The sequence below is a fragment of the Melospiza georgiana genome, chromosome 2 (genome assembly GCF_028018845.1).
Source record: "Melospiza georgiana isolate bMelGeo1 chromosome 2, bMelGeo1.pri, whole genome shotgun sequence".
NCBI lineage: Eukaryota > Metazoa > Chordata > Aves > Passeriformes > Passerellidae > Melospiza > Melospiza georgiana.
In genome coordinates, this window is record NC_080431.1 from 65,363,684 (window position 1) to 65,377,562 (window position 13,879).

Genomic DNA, 13,879 nt, shown 5'->3' on the forward strand with positions numbered 1-13,879 from the left:
AAAGCAGAGGGTTTGTTTTTCATATAAAGATGTTGACTAGTCCAATTGGATTAACCTTGCATGTATATAAAAGTTACCACTGAGGAAATAGTACAGGGATCTTCAAGTGTTATTCTCTTTCTGCGGGAGTTGTGCATAAATTACTCTTTAATGCATCCTGATATATGTAGTCATACTGAAATATTTGGAATATAAATATTAAATGTACAAGGAAATACACTTAATATTTCTGTTCCTATAGCAGACCCACCCAAGAAAACTGCTTTTAGAGTCAAGTATCATTCAAGAAACTTTTACCTTGTCAAAAAGGATTGTAGCAAATCACCCGTCCAAATTAAGGTAACAACATATCCACTTGTTTACAGGAAACAATTTAAAAACAATGATCTCTTGTTTAGGGAAATTGGAATTACTTTTGTGTCACTTAATATGTTAATTATTAAAATCCAGTTACTAGATTGAAGCACTGCTCTAGCAAACAGGTTTTAACTGTAACAAATACGGATCAGTTGTGACGCATGTGTTTGTGTCTCTCAAATGTTATTACATGAAAAGGATCAGAGATGGACAGTACATTACTCTGTTGATCCAAAACACAAAAGTGAAAGTGCTACTTCTAGTCCTAATTGCATTAAAAAAAAAAACAAACCAACAACCCAAAAATCAAAACCAAACAAAACAAAAACAAACCCAAAACAAAACTAATAGCAGTTCCTCAGTGCATGAATATTTGAATATTTTTTCCTTGTGCAAGTACTGGTCATCTAAAAACCCAAACCTGTATTCTTCCTGGTGGGTGTAAATCAAATCTACTTTAAAAAGTTCACAATGGGCTCTTCATGAATGCAAGTTTCCCACAAAACAGCATGCTGTTAAAAGTGTGCAACATGAAGGGAATGCCATCATGCTAGCTGAATGAGATTGGCAAAATATAGTCCTCTGTAAGGTAAGGCAGGGATTTTAATATGTAACGAAAGTCAAAACAAGTCCTTCTGCAGCACAAACTGTTGCAGCTGTCTGTCCAAGCACCCTTCCATTTATGTTCTCAGCATCCCGCAGAGTCCTCCAATTATGCCATGTATATAAAGGTGTTGATATCCGACTCATCTCTTCTGATATATTTGTGCTCTATAAGCCATTCAATTTGCTCTTTTATCATTTTCTTTTGTGGCAAGAACATGTTTTTCAATATTTCTACCAGTTCAGTCTGAAGCTGGGCATTAGTAATTTTCTTGCGCATCTTCATTATTTGGATGATAGCCTCCTAGTGGGGCACAAGAAAAAAAAATTAAATACCTGGGTGAAGTGACAAAATGAACACAGCATTAATAGGAGGCTCCTAGTAAGGAAAGACAGCAAGGAAATCTGTATTTTTCCTTAGAAATCAGAAATACACTGCATTGTTTTAGCCTACATAGAACTGCTTTTACAAAGAAGCTGATAAAGGAAAAGAATGAAGCACTGGCAAGATGAAAGAGATGTAAGACAATGCCAGTCAAAGGAGCAGTTAAATCCTGTATCTAGAGTGTGAATTACTCACTAAAACCAAATGTTAACTCACAGCCTGAGCAGAAGTTGCAATTCACTAGGTGACTCGTGATATACCTTGTTAACATTTCATTCATTTCCTAAGTACAACCAGGCATTAACCCTGCTGCTGCCAGAATGGTTACATCATGTTACATCAGGTGGTACAACCCACAATGCGCATGGCCTGCAATCCAGCCTGACTGACAGAACAGACCTGAAACTTGAAGGCAAAATGAGACTCCATTGTATGTAATGATCCCTGATGCCTGAAAAAATTCAGGCTTTTTTAAAATTGTCAGCTCAGAAGATTTGGCATGAGTAGCTGACTATCAACCACAGAGCAGGAAGCTGCAGTTTGTACAGCTAAGATGCACTTTTCAACTTCTCCTCTAAGGAGAAGTCATAGTACTGTACTACAGCGTGATTCCACCTCCAAGATTATTCTTTACAGACAGATCAAAGAGATCTCAAGATCAGCAATGCTGTGTTTATTCATGGTGGTGGCCAGTGTCAGTCAACTTGGCCAATCTGCTGCTGTCACCCACCCCACACTGTATGCCTTCACCACTTGTGTAACATCTGCTTTGTCCTCTTTGAAGATGATGACCTGGTACCTCAGAACAGGAGGCTGATAGCTGTAAGTGCATGAACACACATGCAGAATCAGGTATTCACAAGGATCTAGAGTCATACAGCAGAAGTGACTTCCAGTGGCATTTAAAGGCACCCATTTCATACATCAACATCCAATGATGGGCAGCATGTAATGATAATACAACAAATTACAGTAATGACAATGCAACAAAAGAAATAGGGGAATTTTGTATTCCTCTGGCAGGTTACTTGCCTGGGTTCGCAATATTCTTAGCTGGACTATTCCTTCATTCTCCTCTTCCCGCATCCTCTCTGTAGTAAGTTGCAATCGACCAATCAAATTTATCTTGCCCCTTTTCTGAACTTTAGCGTTTTTTCTGAAAAAAGTTGTATTGCATGAAAGTGAGCAAAAAAAAAAAATACAAACCCCAACACTTTCAATCATAGAATTCCTGTTAAACTTAAACTACAGCAGCAACAAGTACCATGACAGATCAGATACTTATAGGTTATTAGCATTGCAGCAGCGAGAGAGCTGACAGATCAAAACTCAATGCCAATGTCTCTGCACAATGAAATCTAAATAATGCTAGCTGAAACCACAGAACTTCAGAAAAATATATTTCAATTTAGTTACATAAATGTAGAGTTTTTGGAGGAAGGTTTTACAACAAAGTTCAGGAAATACGGATAGTTAATATTCCATCAAAGAACTGTCTGGGACAAAACCCAGCTATTGCAACAAAGAAAGGTGATGACATTCTTCAGTGGTGACCCACAAACTTTCTCTACAGCCTGTGTCTTCTGTCATGTCCTATCATCATTTCCCAAAGTTCAGAATCCTGACGACAGGAATAAGCATTATGGTCCTGGGCAACAAACTAAGCCCCAGGAAAGCAGATTCATCACTTATCTCTTTCTCGACAGATCCAGATGTCCAGCTGCTGCTGAGAATGAGGCACAGAATCTGAGGTTCCTAGCAAGGAGCCAGTTCTCATCATAGACATTGAGAATGGAGGCAAGTATGTATCACTTAGACCTTCTCTCTTTGTATTATCTTGTGCTCAAAGGATTTCAAAGCACCAATAAAAGAGCACTGCAATTCTCACAGAAATAAAGACACTCCTCTCTGGGGAGAGCCACACCAAAAATCCTGGCTCTTCACAGCACACCACATCATTAAGCAGCTTCACTTCCTTTTTGTTAACTTATCATTGTTTCTGAACTTGTGTGTGTGTATGATAATCAATACAGCACTACTGCTGTGATTAGAGGCTGTCTTCCATGAAATTTTATGGACTTACTGCTAACTGGAACATAGCAAAGCCTCCAATTTTGCACTTCATCCCTAAGTGTGTAAGAAATTTAATTTCACAAAAATTAGAATTATAGAAACATTTGTTTGAAGGGGCTGCTGGAGGTGATCTAGTCCAATCAACTACCTGAAGCATAACTAGTGCCAAAATAAGTGAGTGCAGGGCAGCAAAGCATGTGTCTAGGTTCAAGAGCAAAGGTTAAGTTAAAGTGAATTCCTTTAGTTATAAAACAGTACATTGTTATTTTACTTTTCAAACATCATCTTACATTAAACTGAACTCCTGGTTCACCGAGAAGAGGGTTCCTTCTGTAAAGTCTTTGGGTGAATTGACTTGAGGTTCATATAATAAAACCTGACGTTTCAGCTTTGGAAATGCTACAAGAGACTACAGAGAAAAGGGAAGGGGGAGAAAGAATGAAAATAAAACACCAGACTTTCTAAATGGAAACAACTACTTTCTATAACCATAACTCACTGCAATACTGACTGTAGTGAGGGAACCACATAGCCTTGTTTGGAACTAGTAATATCAGAGCGGGGACACGGTTTACCAAATCTCCTTCTGAAATGGGTTAGTATAAGCAAAATCATACAAAGTAGTAAAACACACAAACTCATGGCTACAGAAGTGGTGTCAAGTCTGACTTACGTGATTTCTCTCTTTATTCATGAGCTAAATAATTAGTAGTCTGCTAAAGCAAACACTGAAGTTATTTCTAAGGAACATTTACCAGGTGTCACTAATTTCCTAGAGTTAGACCAAACCTACTTGACAATACACAATTGTAACTTTCTGCTTTAGACAGCATATGGTCAAAAAATTCTTGCAGTTTCCAAAAGTTTGTGAAGTAACACTGGGTAGAAAGAACATGTCAATGTAAAGGCTGTGTGTGTTCAGCAGCAGTGCAAGGAGCCAGCACTACAACTGATTAATTACCAAGAAAGGCGTTCACATTTTAAAGTGTTATCAGGCAGTGCTTTAAAAATACTAATCCAGTATTTCAGAGTACAAAAATCAAGAAGCAATCTGTTTCAAGAGAAAGGGATATACCCATAAAGTCCTCCTAAGTTCTGCATCAGGGAGCTCAGTTGCCAGTTTAAGATTTTCAAAGCTGATCTTCTCTCTGGGTCTTTGGTTCCACGCAAACAGCACAGCCAGCTGAAATGTTGTAACCTCCAAGTCATACTGGCCAACCTCGTTCTTAAATGTTATCTGTGAAGAGGATGAACATTTTACTTATAAGCCTGTCTGAATCACAAGCTTTCTTACTGTCATAAATACACAGAGAGTGCAGTCATTAAGACTGATACAATGAAAACTACACACTTACAATTCCATTGGACATGAGGTGGTGCCAGTGGAGTTTTCTACCACTGTGATTCTTTTTATAAAATTCTTCGACCTCTGGGATGAGATCTTCTAATTCCGTGGGCAGCGAGACAAACACTTTTTCAGAACTTCGGGACCAGGCACCAGCATTTAAAATTTTAATATTCACAGAGTCAGCTGTAAGATGATATTGGATGATAAGAATCTCCAGGAATAACAGATAGATAAACCAAAATGTTTTGGGTTTTTTTCCTACTCTCAACACAATTATGAAGGATTGGATTTTCAGAAAGTTGCAGGGTGTCTACCCACTTAAATATTAAGGCACTCTATGCACCACTGGCTTTCTGCCAGCAGCACTGATCAAAATCTGTTTTTATCTCTTGCTGCTGCAGAACTCCTTAAACACTGGTGCACCTTTACAGCCGATGCTAATAAGCACTATCAAGGGTTTTCAGCATGGCAGGTCCAATGCTAGATGTTCCTCAGCCTCTCTCATCGTGAAACAATCTCAGAATGTGAGTTATGCTCTCCATAGCATGCACCCAGCTCTCCTGCTAGCAGATGAAGGAGGAGCACAGCATGGAGCACTAGAAGAATGATGAGGGCATAAAAGGAGGTAGTTCAGGCATTCACCTGGCTGATGCCAATTCAAGCCCCTGCTTGCAATTTGTCTACAAGCGAAGGGAATCTTTATCTACGAGGCTGCTGACAAGAAAAACCCAAAACAACTCACAGAGTGATACAGCTCTAATATCAACTGCAGGAGAACGCAGGGTCTACAGACAATTCCAATCTAGGGGCAACAGAGCCATGGAGACTGTGTTCAACCTGCAGTTGACATTATTTTTAACCTAAGATTTAACTGAGCTATTTTTCACTAAGAGAAATAAAAAGTAGCAAATAATTTGAAAACAATACCTGGTAAAGCAAGCTTATTATTTTTGTGCATTTCTTTGAAGGCCTGGTTCAAGTCTTCAGAGACTTTGATATCCTGGAACATTCTAGCCAGCTTGTTTACATAGTCTGCTGGCATTCCCACTTCCTACATAAACAGAACAGTAAATATGACACAGAAAACTACGAACAAAAATTTTATGTTTAAAATAATAAGCTCGAATAAATAAAAAGCATAAAGAAGTACACTGGTATCATCACTTTACAGTAATAGTGAATCTGCAATACAATATAAAGGGTTTTTTGCATAAATCATAAGTAGTTATCCCTTAAGGGCATATGGTGATTCTTTTAAAGAAATTCAAGTGCTGAAGAACATATGCATGTATTAAAGAATCCATGACTTCTGAAATTTGAAGGAATGTTTCAGGCATGCAAATAAAATTCAAAATTAGAATGCATCTCAAATTATTTACATAATTAAATAAGTACACTGCATTTTGCTTATATGGAATATATGAAACCTTTACATAATTGTATGTGAAATACTTTAAAATCTGTCACTGGCACTACTAAAGAAGAGCCAAAGAGTTTTACTTCCACGAAGTACTGTGATAGAAGGGAAGTATTAAGATGCCCTGAGGGGCCTGCTATTAAAGATAAAACTCACCTAAGCAAGAAAGATATTTAAGTTCAAGAGTGGAATATTAACTAATCACAAGCATGAGACACAACCAAAGAGAGATGTGATGCTACTTACTCTGAGCCATTCCACCATATTCTCCTCAATTTCACTATCAGCTGATATATCTAATATCAGACGTCTCGTTAAGTGAGCTTTGTGATATCGCATGAAAACGTCCTTATTCTGTACATATTTAAGTACCAAAAGCTGTCAAAAACAAAGTTAAATATATTTATTTGCATTGTCAGCCAGACGAGTCTGAATGCTGATCTAATGGCGCTGCAGACTATGACTAAAGAAAGGCTGCTTGACATTGCCTTAAGAGCAACTGTGTTAGCACTATCATAGGCATCAGCAAGGAATGTTTCATAATATCACACCTTCAATTTCTTAATTTTTCAAACATCAAGAAATTATCTTAGATCAAAGAAGACATTGACACTGGTATGTGAAAATCCCCTGTATTATTTTCTAGACAAATATCAGTTATTGTAATATGTTACAGTCTCATATAGGCATTAATTTAATATACCAATTTTGTGAACCAACACAGAAGACATGAAACACCAAATGATTTACAATATTCAAACACACACACACACTTCATAACAAAATAAACTCTTTTCTCTACTATCCTACTATCACACCCCACACAACTGCTTTTGAAGATCAAGGCCTCAACCCACATACGGAAATAAATTAAACCAAATAAATTCCTTCTTCAGAATAATTGTGAAATAAAAAGCAAAAACATACCACTTCTTTAAGCTTTGCTTCAATTTCTTCAGAGGTTAGTTTTTTGCTTAGTGGTGTTTTTCTTAGCAACATGTCACAGTAATTAGCAAGAAGCTCAGGGCATTTGGATTCAGGCTGTGTTTTCAATCCAACACTAGATAAAAGAAGAACAGTATTTCTTCAAACCATACAGCATCCTGCTATTCTGGAGTAGTCACATTGTTAACAAGACAGACTGCTCTCTCCTGATCCCCTTGGCAAGGATCCTGGTGGTGAATTTATATCCTCGTTAAACTAATAAAAAATCAGTGATAACACCCTTTCTTCTTGAAAGAATAAATACTGCCAAACAGTTTCAGAAAGCTTCTATAGATTATTTTAACTAATTACAATTTTAGAACTGTAAAAATGAAGTATACAGGTGAAACTACAGTGTGAAACAACAAAATATTGTATGGAAAGAAATATTCCAGTAAAGAATTAACAAATGCTACAGTGAAATGTTTCACTCATCTTCTCAGTATGCTGTAATGAGTTCTCAAGAGCAGCCTCCTGCACCACACTTCACAGACTGCACAGACTCAACCCATCTAACACTTAGTAACAGGATAAAGTTATTTCATCACAGCTATAAAGGATGGACTAACAGCTAGGAGATTAAATGCAGACTAAAGTTGAACAAGATGCCACAGTAGACAGATTGTGGTTCTTCAAAATTCATCAAGCACAGGTCATGCTCCAAACCTGTGTCTAGACTGGTGAATAAAACCAAATGGCAAGGACCAATCCCTATTGCTAGAGTCAGATGGCACCAACCTGACTGCTACTTAAGGGCCCACAGCAAGTTCAAGAATCCATTTTTCTTGCTCATTATTTCAGCCTCTCATCAATTAGTATAGACACAGCTAACACTCTTCAGACAACTTGTCCTTCTTTCAAATTCATGAAGCAGCTGGCAGGCTAATGTCTTCTGCCCTCCTAAAGACCATTTGAAGTACAAGCAGATCACAAGTCTTTTGGCTGTTACAGAAAACTAAGCAAGATGAAGTTTCATTTTGCTCAAACCAGGCTGCATATCTAGACAACTTCAAAGTGCTTAGGAAGAAGAATGCTGAACAGAAGATCATCACAATTACAGTGGTTTCTAAGAAACCACTAGGCTGGGTTCACTTTAGGAGTGAAACAGTTTGAACCAGGTATCAATTGGGATGGTCTGAGAGGAAAGGAAACTATTAGAAGATACCTAAGAAACTCCTCTACCTTACCTACATCTATGCAAAGTATACAAAGCAGGGATCTAGTCTTTTGTGACAGCATTCCTCCAATAAATACAAGGAGAAAGACTAATCCCTATTCTGGCTTGCCATTATCCAAAACCAAACCCAAAATATGAACCAAGACGTTGGACAGATATTTATAACCATCCACCCCTAACTAAAAGCAAATGGAAAGGGAAGCTGGCAGCCCAGCTGCAAAAGCTTTGTTTCCATAGTAAATCAGACGACAACCTATATATAAGCCATCCCAAGCACCTAAATAAACACAAGTTCCTACTCAAGTGGCACATCACACGGTAAATATTAACAATCAATAACTGACTGCTACCTTCTCTTGGCTGAGTTAGCAGAGCAGGCTCTGTAAGCATGGTCCTTCTTCTTGAGTCACGCAGGTCTGCCTAATCTACTGGAAGTTGTTTAAACTAACCTGGTTAATCCTGCACTGAAACAAAAATGCAACAGCTGGACAGGTCACACTCACAACTGGCACAAGAGGAGGTGGAAAACAGCTTGTGGATGGATACACCTTAATCAGCCACAGTTATTCCCAAGATTACTGCCTCATTTTTCCCCAGGACCTTTGCTGAAGTTGTGGCAGAGTTATACAGCTGAGGTTTTTGAAATTAATAATCCAGGAAACCATTATGAACTTCAGCTAACAAACTGACTCATGGTGTAAAAGAACAGATCCCCAAATACTACAAATAAATTTAAGTTGAACCAGGCTGCTATTCACTGATCCACTTCCACACAGAGAGAGTCTTACCAGAGGTCAATAAGCAATCTGAAATTCCATAATGCAAATAACACAAAGCCCTTTTAAAAACAACATTACTTTTTGAAGAGACATTTTAAAAACCTTGATTCACATAAAGTTTACACGGCTTACCCCTTTTGCTTCAATGGCAATTCAAGTTTAAATATTGTAGCATCATTCACAACTGCTTTGTATGCCTGAAAAATAATTAGATTATTGGTGCTTCACTCCATTTCTGATATGAATTGCAAAAGTTTTCTCTCTTTTTACACTACTGTAACATGGAATTAATTCAAATTTTTTTATTAGCCCAAAGTTTGCAGATTCTATTTTCAGTTTGAGAGTTCAAATTCTATGACTCAATTTCCCAATAAACTGATGTTTTCCTCTTTTCCACTAACATACTAGTTTCCTTTAAACAACAACTTAGCAAGGGATTACATGGAACAGGTTGCACATCTGAAGTCATGACACAAATACAAAGTAAATTCCAAACAAATTATTGCTGAATTGGACATCACAGTTCTCAATACAAAGATCATCTTCTGATGTGCTCTACACCATTACAAAGCTGAAGATATGCAACTTTATGCAGCTGTAACAGAAATTGAAAGCTCCTAAGTTGGTAGTAAGTTTCATCAATATTTTAGTTTGCACATTTAATAGAGCTTCTAAATTTAACAGTGAATGCACACAAGCGTTTTGGAGACATCATAACACAAATTGCAACAAGTCTTATAGTGAACAAAAGACCAGCAGAAACACATACCTTATCTCTGGCAGTAAGAAATCTTGGATCATCCTGAAAAGCTTCTTTAACCAACTTGCTAAACCGATTAAATAGCGTGAGCAATTGCTCTACATACTTCTCAGAATCCTAAAGAGGCAAAAATCAAATAAAAAACCAAGGCTCCACAGAATTCAGGGTGAGCATCCACGTGATTTCCTAATCTGTAAAAATACTGTACCCTAAAAAACCTGCATACTGTGAATTTGTATTTTATCTTCAGTCTTTGGATTGAAGAGCTCTACAGCATGTAGGCTTAAACACAGACTTTCAGGATAGTATTTCAAATATAGAAAAAAAAATTTAAAACCCTAACTTTCTAATACTATACAGTAATGTTTTATTTTAAAGGACGTTCTCAAGGATCAATAAAAGACAAATGCCACATCCTAACTGCTGCAGCCATCTAGGCCTCCTACACCCTATGGAAAAAAAGATGATAAAAAGCTGAAAAAGTATAGTGGAGAAAAAACCCCTATGATTTCCACACTGAATAACCACTCTTAGATTGAAATCAAATGCCAAATTTCATCAAGAAGTTATAATTCTGGGAAAACTGATTAGGCTTTTAAAATTAAGATTCTAGCATAATTGTGTTGTATAAACAACCCATGCACTTAATTTATAACTTTTCTGCAAATTAGATTCACTTTCTAAAGCCACAACTGAAAACAAAAAATAAAAAGTTATCCTAAAGACATTTAAAACTTTCAGTGGACCAAAATTGGACCTCTAAACACAAATCTTAAAAATTATTTCCATTCATTCATTTGTCCCAAAAATAGAGAATATTTAACTTCTGGAAAGTTGTTTTCCTGTTGTTATTTTACTAAAACCCAATACACTTACAGTAGTAATAGTTTCAGCAGCTGCTACCATGTCTGCAAGTCCAGCACTAACAATATGTTCTTCCAAATCCTTCAGCATAGGCTCTATGCCATTTGGAACTTTATCCATCAGTGAAAACATTAAATGCAACTCTGAAAGATACAAATACCAATGAAGCCACCAGTCAAAGACATCTATAAAACCCAAATATACTGTATTTCTCCTAGACATGTCTCAAGTGGAACATTAAATACATGAAGAATTAATAATCCAATTCATCTCTTAAAAGGAAAGATGTCTTGAGTACTGTTCTAATTCTGGTCCCACAAGAAGATTCTTTTGAAGGCAAAAAAAGGTATGTTTATTGCAATGTAATACTTGCTTATGCATATAGTATCTTATATAGTATGCTAATGCATACAGTATCACAAGCTTGAATAAGCCCCCCCTAAAACCAATGCCAATTTGGATTAAGTCCAGGTTCTAACACATTGCCTTTAAATCCCTGGCAAGAATGTCTCTAATTTGGAAGCCTACAGAAGTTTATGCAAGAAACTGTATGGATTCAAGACATTTTTATATTTTAAACTAAAGCCAAACACACCTGTCTTTGTGTACGTTTCAATACCACTTACAATGCTTTGTTTTATAAAAGCTTGCAAAGTTCTGAAGTAACGAAAACTGACTAATGCAAACACTGAACTCTTCTTCTCAAAGAGTTTATTTAGTTTTTTGGAAAGTTACCAGTACAAAAACTTCAAAATGTGATGCTTTATTTGTCTACTTTTTTGTGAAGATATTTCAGTACTGCTTAAAAAAATAAAGAGGACATTGAAACATCAATAATCATCTTGACAGAGCTGTCCACAAAGAACACTGGGATTATTAAGGTGACCAGGTTGTAGTAAAGAGACCACAGAGAATTGAACCCAGCTTGGCAAAGGACTTTGCTTCATGAAGTAGAACAAATGGACACTTTTTTTTTTTTGTCAGAAAACAAAATTTATAGATTCACTTAGTTCCTTAATGTTATGTCTGCTGTGAAAGTGGAAAAGTCAGAGGCCCTGCCTTTGCTTCCTTTTCTGCATTACTTTTGTCAGCAACAAACATCAAGATCCCATCACCAGTGAGGATGAAATATGCTACCATTATCTGCACCACAACAGCTGCTGCAGAAGCAAATAGAAAAGCATAGAGAAGAAAAGAAATCCTTTTAGAACACAACAAAGCAAATTAGAGAATGGAAACTACAAACAACATTGAATAAGAACTTGCAGTGGTACTACAACTCATAATGGGGTGAATTCCAGGAACCAGAAAAAAATGTAGTTGGAGGCATTCTCAGTGCAATTTAGATCTGCTATAACAAATGGCACTGTTTTACATACAAAAAGTCCAAAAAGCTCAACTTTTACTGGATCTTTTAATCTAGGCTTTTAAAAAGAGTGAGAGGGAGGAAAAGATGGCAGAAAAAGAGAAACAAAAATATATGTTAAAGGGCTCTACATCTGTTTCTGTACAGTAGTGATGCCATAAATATTAAAAAAATCAGTGGTTTCTCTTAAGAATCAGTAACAAAGGAAGACTCCAGTTGCATCCCTAAGACTGCAGAATCCAAAAACCTATAAATTCTTCAAAGACAGATTTCAAAGTAACAAAACCAAAAGGAGTATGTTACTGGAACTTCTCTTAGAATATATTATGACACTGAAGAGTAAAGAAATCAATGCAGTAGCTGTAGGGGCACTTTAAGTCTGCTTTCATTCTGTATTCATGAAAGCCAAGCATACTTTTCATTTCTGTTGCACTTCAGGAATAAAATTTAGGCCTCACTTCCCCAGTACTATAGGCAAACAAAACCACAGAAAGTCAGTTCTGAAGTGTTTGCAAGCTATGACATTTTTGATAGATTTTAGTTGAAAAATATTATTCCTTCCTGTCTTTGCACAGCATGTAAACATTACTTAACATAGTAAGAGTATGTGCACAGCTCATAACCAAAAATCCCCACCAAAACAGCCCTTTTTTGTCAGTGCTGTTTAAGAAAGAAAACATCACTGAACTCTTTGGGGCAGATAATATCAGCAAGTCAGATGAGTAAGCAAAGCAAAGCAGAGCAGAGGACACTATCAGATGTATCCATTCCTATGCATAGCTCCAGTCTTTAATTATGTTTCAGCCATCTGCACCTGCACCCTTCATTGAAGCATTTGAAGCAGTTCTTACAGACTGAGCAGAAGTGCCCTGCAAGCACAGGACAGGCACAGCCACAAGAGAGGGCTCTGGGAATAGCTCAACAGGTTTCTAAAGAAAGGTCCTTGGGCAGATGAACCCTTCTGAAGCTCTGTGTTTACATAAGCCTCCTGCATTCCCCCAAAGGCTGTAACATATACTCATAAGAAGTTTCACTGCTTTCTACATTTAGCTCTGGGCAATTGCCAGAAATCATGCTGCTAGATGAACAGATCAGTATGACATAGTTTTGAGGTCAAATATTTTCTTAAATGCTGGCTTTAGAAGTGAGTATTTTCTGTAATATTCTAAGTCATAAAACAGTTTTCTTATTTCAATAGAAATTAAAAACTCTGAAGACATTAGTAAATATTCCCTGGCTGCAGGATACCAAGACCTCAAACAAAAATTAACCTGTGATTTCAGTTTGGTTTCTTTTTTTTTATTTTTCCTACCTGAATTACAACATTTTAATGACATATTTAGTTTGTTTTATCATAGTAACTTCTCAAATTCTGGCAGCAGAGTTAAAAAAATCTTCTGAAAACTTTCAAGAGGCATGCAGAGCTAACTTCCAATACTCACACTGATATATTGGCCATAAACCCTCATGAACAGCTTGCAAAGATTTTGTTCATTTGACCTACAGGTCCTGCATCAATAATCAGAATAAGAAAATTTTCTCTCTGCCTTTCAGAAAAAAAATCTTTTATAAAGAGATGTTTCACTTTTTTTCCCAGGTGTAAAGAGGTAATGGGGTGAAATAAAGAGGAAATGCTTGTATCTGAGTACTCAAAGACAAAGACAAAGTGAAGACATATGGAGCATTTACCAGAGTTGATCAATATAATGCAAGTAAGTGTAGGAAAAAATAGAGAAAAAAGAGCACAAAATATTTTCTTTGAAACA

At 36.8% G+C, this 13,879-nt stretch overlaps 1 protein-coding gene across 1 annotated transcript in view; it reads right to left on the bottom strand.

Moving 5' to 3' along the window:
* Positions 1–409: 409 nt before the first annotated feature.
* The window catches only part of CUL5 (cullin 5), a 28,758-nt gene continuing 15,288 nt past the window's right edge, over positions 410–13,879 (bottom strand). The window contains exons 9-19 of the mRNA XM_058045304.1: positions 10,760–10,890; positions 9,893–10,000; positions 9,256–9,320; positions 7,111–7,243; positions 6,430–6,561; positions 5,694–5,817; positions 4,774–4,949; positions 4,494–4,655; positions 3,709–3,827; positions 2,378–2,501; positions 410–1,264 (exon numbers count right to left, since the gene is read on the bottom strand). Coding sequence (XP_057901287.1) covers positions 1,070–1,264; positions 2,378–2,501; positions 3,709–3,827; positions 4,494–4,655; positions 4,774–4,949; positions 5,694–5,817; positions 6,430–6,561; positions 7,111–7,243; positions 9,256–9,320; positions 9,893–10,000; positions 10,760–10,890 — 1,469 coding nt within the window. The 3' untranslated portion in view covers positions 410–1,069. The remainder of the gene's footprint in view (positions 1,265–2,377; positions 2,502–3,708; positions 3,828–4,493; positions 4,656–4,773; positions 4,950–5,693; positions 5,818–6,429; positions 6,562–7,110; positions 7,244–9,255; positions 9,321–9,892; positions 10,001–10,759; positions 10,891–13,879) is intronic.